Below are 10,756 nucleotides of genomic sequence, written 5' to 3'. Positions count from 1 at the left end.
ATCATTACCTATTGGTGATCGCCAGTTCCTACTGATACATCAATCATTCAATCAACCGTCTAGATCAAAGCAAGTTTCAAAGGCTTTCAAATATAGCAATCACATTTAGCACAAAGGCTTACAAATGTTAGATGCTTTCGGTGAGACCCACCAAAGCTCAAACCCTTCTGCCTGAAACGCACGCAACCCCTTAGAACACATGCCAAACACCCGAGGCTCGTTGCTATTGAAAATTGGAATAATTTTAAATCAGCGTGCACTTCGTATCTTCTAACTCATATCAATGTTTATTCAGACATCTCTTTGGCATGAAGTAAATTCTAACCTACTAAAATGACATGAGAATACTTAAATTAGCAACAACACTCTCATAACTACCCTTGAGATTCCAACCACCAAAAGATGTGAGACTGTGAGAGTCTTGTAAAGAATATCATTGAAGGAGTCTTTTAAAGTGATGCGTCTTATTGACAGTAACTGAAATTAACTAACCAAGGCATCATGTAATTTTAGAAGATCCCGAATTTCATGTGATTTTAATTAAAACGAAATGGAAAATGTAAGTCGAAAATCATTATATTGGGGTAATTTGAAAATGTAGGCATAAACGGTTAACACCTTTTCTCAAGAACTAGTTTTCTGACTCTTGGATTTGCTCCGTATAAAACATGCATAAATATATACACGTACAAGGGTTATAAGTCCATGGCCATGTAGTGAAGTATAGCAAACGGTTGCACTATGTAGTATGTACTAGTTCTATGTTCAGAAGAGCTAGGCCATGACTATGTCAATATGCAAACACATAATTGTGGGTAGGTATGACTATGAAGTATAAACCCAGTCTTCACAGTGAGGCCAAAGTTATATCACAGGTAGGGGAGACATACTTGTTGTCTAACTACCAATGACTCAAGTACTCAATGATATCATCAAATAAACACGTTTATCGGTTTGTTGGCATCTATAAATATCTAATTAGACATGCTCATTTTATTCAACACGAAAATAAGATTACCAATTCCCACAAATATCAAGCCACCGTGATTATATTATTCGTGAAAGCACAATTTCACGAATAAATTTGAGGGGCGTAGAATTATGAAGTTATTGTCCATGATGCAACACGAATAAAAACATATGTTACAACTTAATAATCTTTCGTTTTGTATAAAGTGGTGAAACTAGTTACAATATATTTACTTTTGCATCCGGCTTAACTATTGAAAACTGAGAGATCTGAGGTTCAAATATCATAAGAAAGTGACGACATTCGATACCTCTAGTAATTAAAAAAATTGTTACATGAAGGGTCGTCGACAGACCCAAACCCTTCTAGTTTCAACCTCGCGACAGTTAATGCATGGATTGTTCACATCTATTTGGCTTCTTCGCCAAACAACGACAATCATATCTATCTAAAGACGCGGACTAACAACCTACACATTATACATAAGTAGTGTTTTTCTACATATGTCGTGTATATTAAATGTAAAGTATAGTGTTATGTAAACTACAAGTTATGAAGGTCACGGTTAGTCATATATCATAAATGTTGGCTCTTTTAGTGAATCTTAGTCGACCGAAAAGAAATCTATGAATGGCACTGCAACGTCAGTTCCTTGTTGCGTTATTGCTTGCTCCACTTCAACCTCGTCTTTTCTTTGATTGTCGATTACTTCACTCACGCTAGAGTCCGATTTTATAGGAAGGAAATTGTAGAACTCCAAAGATCGATTTCCTACATCAAAATCCCAAAAACGATAATAAATAACCGAACAGTATTAATTAATACAAAGAACTCAAATTGTGTGAAGCTTGATATTACCAACGATTATAACATGTTCGCTCAAAAACGATTACACCTTTAAATAGACCCGCTCGTTTGTATGAAATAACATGATATCTACTTTGAAAAAGAAAAAAACCCTAACAATAACAAATATTAAAGAGCTAATAGTCTAGTAGTATCGAGATGTGTAGTAAGATATTTATTATGAAGCGCTTGAGGGTTCTAGTCTCATCATGATGAATATTCGAATGAATTGCAAACGATATATTTGACTCGTTCTCTTTTAGTTAAACTTTTTTGCATTAGTGATTAGACCATATTAAGATAAAAACACTTATATTGTCCCATGCATTAATCTTATACCTTTATCAATCTTGAATTCATGAACTGAATCTTTAGAGACGTGTAGATGTGATGCTAGGTTTCTTGAAAACTCATAAGGAAATGTGTATCTATATCTTTGTGTAAATGCATGATCAACAACATCATTACTTTTTCTGTGGTGCATCTTGGTGGACGTTTCACGGACTCTTCGAGCCATCATCACATGCCAATGGTTCTTAATCGCGTTATCGGTTCGACCAGGGAAAAACTTGGCAATGTTAGCCCATCGGTTCCCATATTCGCGATGGTATGCTAGAAGTCGTTCCTCTTCCTCCTCGGTGAACGGACTTCGGTTGATCATTGGATCTAGCTGGTTGAACCATCTAAGCCTGCAACTTTTGCCTGCATATGGAAACATTAATATAGTTCATATCAATACAACAATACAATCACATCAAACCTTAAAAAGCAAAGCTAAAATCATCGAACGAGAAGTACGTCAACAAGAAAAACCATAAAGACATGAAGATTTATATATGTGTGTATATATATACACATATATAGGAGTTTTTTGGTGGTTCGAATCGAGTGTAAAGTGTTTTTGGGATTCCGCTATCTTAGAAAGCTGAACATGTCTTTTCTCACCAGCCACCTTGTATGCCACATGCTTGTTTGGTGGACACGTGACAAGCTTGGGTGGGATCCACTATCTCAGATTACGGAATCACCAAAAACATTTTAGTGACAATATGCGCCCCTAGAAACCATCAAACTTTGGCTAAATCCACCAAACAAACAAAAAAAACTCTATATACAAAGGCCGGTTTTTAATACTCGTTTTAGACATCCAAAATCTTGGAGACGGCCTTGCAAATAAGTTGTGTATTTTCTAAGATTATAGACGAAACTCAACCTGATCTGCCTTGGAGCTTTTCAGCTATGGCGTTCCAATTATGAGGTCCATACTGGTGGACGAGTTGTCGGAGCTTTTGGTCCTCGGATGGCCTCCAATGACCGCAGCTGCACATGGGTGGATCGGTGACGGAGGTAGGTGGTGGTTGAGAAGAAATAGTGTGTGAATGAAGGAGAGCTGAGGGGAGGTGTTGGATGGTGAATGGAATATATATATATATAGGGTGGGAGTTGGTTTCAGTTAAGAAATATTGTACCAGAAATGATGCAACGTTTAGGCTAACTAAAATTACCACATTTTCTATGCATGTTGGTACATCTATTCACTACCACACTCACACATATATTAATAATTTTATTTTTAGTCTTGTAAATCAATATACGTTATCTAAGTCATTATTTAACTAATTAATATTTATGTGAAGAAGATATTATTAAACCAACTGGTTAATTAGGAGATCATGAAATGCATGTTATATATGAGCATAGACTGACAAACAACTAATGTATATTTTCTTCAACTATTTCTACTGTTATCTATAATCTATGAAACAATTTTAGGTTTTAGCTAAGACATATAAAACATAAGGCTTAATAATAATAATAATAAAAACGTGATACAAATACTACTAGCTTACAAATGATCATAGGTTCACAATCTATCCTTCCTGTTTCATAACATAAATTCGTGTGAAAATGACAAAAAGATTTATTAATATGTCGACATGCCAGGGTCGATTCATCATGTATTGTGGATCATGCCAAATGAAGACTACTTCAGATGTCACGAGTGTCACTAGTTACAAATTACAACACCACTACCGTCAACAAAGTCATCCAATAACACTTAGGGGTGTTTGGTGAGCTTCTAAAACTTGATTATTTGCTTATTCGTTTGTTGAAAAGCAAAATGTGTTTGGTAAAGCTCATCCAAAAGCGCTTCAATAAAGCTTTTCAAAGTAGTTTTGCTTTTCAAAAAACAAATCAAGGTCGTTGTGTTATCTCCATGAAAATTCATCACTTAAATCCTTTGATGAGCCTATCTTTCGGACTCAAAGCTGGTATCCTCTTTGATGAGCACCTCACAAGTCTTATCAATTAGAGGCAACCATTTATTCTCTAAACCAGTCAGATATCGACAAACTTTTGGCGTAATCTAGTATGTTACTCTCTCAAGGTCGGACACTAGCTACCTTTGCAAAGTGTTCCAGTATATGCATCCCCAGTTAAACAATTACAACAAATTCTAAGGTGTATCTAAATCAATCATGGTTTACTCATTCACCACGTACAATTGCATGACAAATAAGATTTATCTCTAAGCTTCTTTTTCTTGATTAAAAGTCCAACTACCATTGTATGTTATTTTTATATTTTGTGCAATGTTTTATTTATAAATATACTACGGTGTTTTTATATATATTGGGAGTGAGAGAAAGATAGGTGGAAGGTTGGTTGGTGGAATGTATTTCGTTCTCATTTCAGTCTTTCCAAGTTTCAAACCTAGAATGTCTACTTATAAACCACCTTTGTTAAATTAAATATATAATTAATAAGGGGAAGGTTATCATACAAATTAAAATTTTGTACTAAACGTGAGAATAAAAGAATTTGACGGTGGCAGTTTTGTAAATAACTTGAAACCTCTTTGTCTTACATAAACCCAGATCCATTGCTTCAAAAACCCAAAATTCATCAAAACCACAAACAATTCTTCCAAAAACCCTATGCGCTCTTCGATCAATTTCACTTTTCATATGCTAAATCATTGGCTATGAATGACAATTGAAGGTAAATTTACAAAAGGACCCGATTAGACCCAAAAACAACATGTAGTATGTTGAATCCATATTTGATTGGTGTTGCTAGTCAGATCATTATTATATTGTAGAAGCTCATTCATTTGTGAACTTGGATAAACAAATTTATGCTACACAGATTACAGTTTTAACATTTGAAAGTTAGGGGTAATCTTTAAGTTATTCATGCTAAACAAAATAATTACTCTAGTTAAGAATAATTACTCTATTTATAAAAATCAAGTTTTATAAATAGAGTAATTATATATAAGGTAGAGTAATTGTACAACGATTACTGAGTAATAAATCTTATCATCGTTCAATAATGTTTTATTCAATTTTTTATTTTGTATCAAATAGAGTAATTATATTTACAAGTAGAGTAACTATAAAGTTGGTGATAATTACTCTAATTAATAAATAATTACGCTATATATAAGAATGAGTTTGGATCAAATACAAATGAAATTAACATGCTAAACGTGAGAATCAAGTAGAGTATTTATATATACTAGTAGAGTAATTATGTAATTACTATATGATAATTACTCTATAGTGTAATTACATAATTACTCTACTTGTATATATAATTACTCTACTTGATTCTCATGTTTAACCCATTAATTCCATTCGTACATTAACCTTCCCCGTATAAGAATAATTACCCTAGTTATAAAATGATTACTCTAGTTATACGTTAAAAAAAGCAACTGATTACGCACCCGATAGTAATTACTCTACTTGTAAAAGTAATTACACTTCTGTTTTATATGTAGAGTAAATTTTGTAGTGTAAATAGAGTAATTATTGAAACATAATTTCTCTATGGTTGTTTTGTAAGTAGTGTTATTATCTTGACAACTAGAGTAATTATTGAAACACATGCTATCATATGAAACCTTTGCTAATACTCTGTTATTTCAATTTTTTGTTGTTTTGATTTATAAGCTTCAGTTCATCAATCAATTCGATTTGCAAAGCTTCCATGGATCAATTAGTCCAATTCACAAGCTCCAATTGATTGATTAATCCAATTCGCATGCTTCAATTAGTTCAATAAATCGATTAGGTTTGCAACGGTCTCTTTTAAAATCACTATGTAACTACAAATTGATTGTTAAATCCGATTCGCAAGGCTCAATTGAATAATCAAATATGGCTTGCAATCTTCAGTTCATTAATCAAAAGCTTCAGTTCATCCTATTTGATTGATTAGGTTAGTTAAATGAATATGATTTAATCGATCTAAATATGATTAAGCGATTTCATCCGATGAATATAATTGATCAACTTCATTTAAAAAAGAATGATATGTTCACAAATTAGATTTCATCGTCGTTTAGTTATGTGTTTCCTTCACTTCTTGGGTTTTGTATGTTAATTACAAATTTGCCATTGTGATTTCACTTGGTTCGCACGGTTAGTAGGGTTTTTTTTGTTTGTATTTGATCTTTCCCTAATTAATAATCATTATAGTTTTATATGATTATAAATTAGTTGTTAACGATTTTTCTTTTTACTTTTTTTAACATGTATGTTTTTACCATTTGAACATTAAATAAACATAAGAACAAATTCATCTATAACAGATCACTTTGTTTAAACGATTTTATTAGAAAAATTTATATTAATTTTTTTTTCTATTATCGCTTCATTAATTCCACATTGAATCATTAATCTATTTTTCTGCTTAAGTTATCACAACTACAAGGCACATCTTCCTCATTCATAGCCTACCATCTTTTACGCCAATTCGGATTGAACACTCATAACTAATTAACTAGCATATGTTGATTAAAGTATCTTGCCAGTGCCACGTATACAAAGACATTTTAACTAGCTTTAACCAGCTAGTTCTGATTAGAGAGAAATAAAAAAAAAGAAAAAAGTTTGATTGGTTGTTAGTGGGTGGACCCCACAATTATTCTATCATAACGCTTGTTACCACGCTACCGTCCCTTTGAAAACGCCTCTTCAATGCTGTGGCGCGGTGTAGCTGGTAAGGGGCTGATGTGGCATCAATAACGCTGGCGGCGTTCGTCGACAATAATCAGCCTCATTGTTTCTTAAAACAATTGTCCTACAATGAATTGTGTTAATTACCTCTTTCATACTAGCCTTATTATATCACATGCCATTTATTTTGCAATAAAAATGAATTAGGTATGAACGAGACCAGGAGAAAGTGTAGGAATAAACACTTAGCAGCAGCATGACATTTGAATTTGTTATTTTTGTTTTTTTGTGGGTTTCAATTTTGGTGGGGATTAATTCTCTTTGTAAATAAAGTCTCCACCTTTGATTTTTTTCCACTTACCGTTCTGACTTTTTGTTGAGAGGATTTCACATTTTCAATGATGATGCATCGGTGGTTTAATTCGCATATGAATAATATTTTTTGAATAGTCACATATATATATAAGTGGCATACACTAAACTGAACAAGCTTCAAAAACCACGTCTATTCTAACATAAGTACATAACAACGATGCCACCAAGTTGTCCATGTCAGTGCGTGGATGAAATGTGAGGTTATAATAATGTGTTCAGATCATTAAAACGGCGAGTATGTACAAGATTACTAGCCAGTCCTAAAATAAATGTGTCATGTACCGGATATTTTATATACTTTATAAGCAAAATTCAAAACCAACCATAACATATGGAAAAAAAAGGAAGAAAATAAACGGTGAAGGTGGATGTGACTCATGAGGTTGGTAATGTAGTTAGAAATAGAATCCGTAAATATGAGGGTATGTGTGTTAAGACTGTTAGTATTAGGTGTGGATCCCCTTTCAACCTAACAGATAGGTTAGAACTTAAACTCTACCCCGCATGCTTTTTTGGGAATATTTGTTTCTCACTATTTGTAATTGTTTGCTACCCTCAAAAGATAGATATTTTGCACGCTTGCACTTGTCCTAAAGATATTATGTATATAATACTTTTTAGTAGATGTGTTGAAATATTACATGGTAAATATGTTCAATTCAACATTCTTGTGTTGGTTAATAATTGTTTACTATAACTTGTTATTTTTTTCCTTTATGCATGTTTGGAAGTATTGATTGGAACTTTCTCTCTAATGGGCTTTGGACATCTGGATCATATATGCATTCTACTCTTTTGAACTTGGGCTACTTTGGATGCTTGTGGGCTGAATTGGAGCTGGGCCCAAGTTTGAAGACAGTAAGGCCTTGAGGAGTTGAGGTTGTTACGGGGTCAGTTACTAGTTCTCCGTTAAAACTCAAGGCTATATGAATAGAGGTTATATTGTTGGTTTAACCTAACAAAAATATATTCATCTGTTCATTTTATATTCTTTTGGTTTTCTCTCTAGTTTTTTGTATACGATCTAGGGTTAGGTTCATTGTGTTTATGAATCGTTAATCTGTTAGATTGTGTAGAGGTGTTAAGATCGTTGTGGTCTTGATTGTAATTGAAGGTTTGTATTCTGCTGTGTTGAGTTGAAGATAATTGAATTGGTTTGATGTTAGTGATATCCAAATTTCACAAGATGTAAATACTTTTAGTAGATATAACTATTTTTTAAATGCTTGTTGTAATGAATTGGGTAGGATATTTCAACACATCTTCTTATCGCTATACTTACTATATATAACAACATAGTCGTTTACTATAGTGTAAGCATGTGATTGTTGGAGGAAGGCTGATGACTAATCAGTGAATGTCACATGACATCCACTAACTTTTTTTTTTGTTTTGTTTTTCCAAACAATGATTTAAGTTATATGCAAATATAAAGAATTCTTTAAACAAGAAATGCAAGTGGTGTGGTGGTAAGGCTGTTGGGTGTGGGACGTGGATTTGACTCTAAGCGAGACCGTTTTTCAAGGTTTTTATTTTTACTAAAATGGAAACGTTTAAATAGCACTTCTAAACTTTATACTAATTTACATGTTGTCCCTAAACTTTAACAAATGCACTCTACACTCTACAGTCTATAATCTTTATATTTTTTTTTTAGTTTTTTAAATTCTTCACATTTTTTTAACTAAATTTTGTTTTGTTTTCTTTATATAATGTACCTTCGTGATTTGCTTATTTCTATTCACGTTTGAAACCCACGATAAAAAAACATACATTAGACACCTATGACACCATGCACCGTGACATCTTCTAGTTATTATACTATATATTAAATAACAACTTCTTTCAACAGGATTGTGCTTTAAAGATTGTACAGTGTGTTTCACAAGTTGTGACTATGCTTTTTAAAGTTGTAAACTATGCATTGTCATTTGTATATTGTTTGTTATCTTTACACGCGTCCTCGCTTTAGTCCACGTTGCCTGCCACCATATCTCTTTTAGATACGTCATACACCCACCATCTCTCAGTCACTTCTATTTGTATTTCTTCCACTGATTTCCCTCTCTATTGAGATATTACCGGCCACCGGTGCCAAGCAGTAGTTCATGGTGGTGGGAGTCTCCTCAAATTTGACTGTTGCACCTCCGATTCGTCTATTGCCGGGTTCCATTTTGAAAATCCTAGGCGATGGCTATGCTATGACTGTTGCTAGGTTTAATTTTGGAACCCTAGTTATATATTATAAATAACAACTTTGTTGTCACACTCTGTATTATTGTTTCTTGCAAAAAGAGCTTTAATGTATGTACCTACTGCTATGAATTTTGTACATTTACTCATAGCTTTTGCATCCTACACGTGTGGTGTTATGTTACAGCTGTGTCCCTTTTTGTTGCATTCTCACATTACTTTACACCTCATGTCACAAAACCCAAACTTTTCTTCTTTGAGCTCCGGTAAATTTCTTCGATCTGTTTATATAGGGTTTCAATTTAGTCTTTTAGGCCCATGTTACTTGGCTTCATTATACTTTTGTCATCAATATTTGAGGATTTTGTTTGACCTGATTGATTTGCGGATAATACTAAACCTGTTGCTGTTGTTTTTTGCATATTGGTGGTATGCAGATGTGACAATTAAAAGTAGTGACCAGGCAACTTGCATTTAAACATATAAAGTTGATAACTAGATAGGAAACATTTCCTCCTTTGGTGGCCCGTTCAGCTAACGGGCCAAACAATGTTATGGTAAAGACGACTCTTTATAATAAAAGTTTCAGTTAGGTTGTTAAAACGGATTTGAATTCATACTAATCATTTTAAAGTTAATAAGCAAATAGGTGACCTACTGTTTCATATATGTCTCATCTGTTTACAGGTTTTGCAACCAGCCTCGGAGTATGATGGTGGTTTTGACTGTCATCGTTGAGGCATGACGGTAGTTTGCGTGTGTGGAATGCGGATGCGATTTGTGTGTTTCTGGGTTTAGTGTTGGAAACCCTAGGTGACCGCGATTGGGACAATTGTCGGGTTCCGTTTTGGAACCCTTGGCGGAGGTAATGATGGAGACAGTGGCTTTTGACCACCGGTAACGACTATGGTGGGATATCGTTTTCTTTATCTTTGTTGAGGGTTTTAACCAGCGATGACGGTGGTCCGCCACTTGGCTTGGTAACTTCGGTTGCAGCCGTGTCGGAACTGACCCGTGATTTGTTGGTGATGGGAATAATGTTACACGTGTTTGGTTAGTCACGGATGTGATTTTCGGTTGCGTGTGGCTGTGACGTTGCTTTTCGTCTAGGCTATGATGATCCTCCTATATTTGGCGCCGCAACCTATGTTGCATATATAGATCTCTGAGCCACGAGTTTGCTTAATAATTTTTTGTTACATGTAGTCTTTGTTGTTCGGTTATTTGCGATTCTCTAAGTTGCAAAAAGTGGTATCATCTTTGTTTTGCTTTTTATTGGGTGAATGTTTATTTGTTGTTTTGGTTCTTATTTTGTAGGACTCTTAAAAGCATTCTAGAATATCATGTATATACTTTGTAACCAACAAACGTTGTCCCCGCTAGAAGTAATTTACATTATAGGCAC

At 33.9% G+C, this 10,756-nt stretch overlaps 1 protein-coding gene across 1 annotated transcript; it reads right to left on the bottom strand.

Annotated features, from left to right (window-relative positions):
* Positions 1–1,311: 1,311 nt before the first annotated feature.
* On the bottom strand, positions 1,312–3,409 carry LOC143569180 (transcription factor MYB52-like). The gene is made up of 3 exons (XM_077055151.1): positions 3,030–3,409; positions 2,156–2,518; positions 1,312–1,741 (listed from the first exon to the last, which is right to left on the bottom strand). The coding sequence occupies exons 1-3, from the start codon at positions 3,142–3,144 to the stop codon at positions 1,575–1,577; spliced, it is 645 nt and encodes a 214-aa protein (XP_076911266.1). The 5' UTR covers positions 3,145–3,409; the 3' UTR covers positions 1,312–1,574.
* Positions 3,410–10,756: the final 7,347 nt, after the last annotated feature.

This window comes from Bidens hawaiensis, unplaced genomic scaffold (genome assembly GCF_021521415.1).
Source record: "Bidens hawaiensis isolate Kalapana, Puna unplaced genomic scaffold, B.hawaiensis_p1.1 tig00024420_1, whole genome shotgun sequence".
In the NCBI taxonomy this organism is placed as follows: Eukaryota; Viridiplantae; Streptophyta; class Magnoliopsida; order Asterales; family Asteraceae; genus Bidens; species Bidens hawaiensis.
Note: the sequence above shows the minus strand (reverse complement) of the source record. Positions and strands in the feature narration are given on the sequence as shown.

Excerpts from the sequence above, each read along its gene's own strand:
- LOC143569180 (XM_077055151.1), bottom strand. The coding sequence starts at position 3,144 with ATGTGCAGCTGCGGTCATTGGAGGCCATCCGAGGACCAAAAGCTCCGA. Across the intron at positions 2,519-3,029 it reads AAAGCTCCAAGGCAGATCAG|GCAAAAGTTGCAGGCTTAGA; the intron begins GTTGAGTTTCGT and ends TTCCATATGCAG. Across the intron at positions 1,742-2,155 it reads TGAATTCAAGATTGATAAAG|GAAATCGATCTTTGGAGTTC; the intron begins GTATAAGATTAA and ends ATTTTGATGTAG.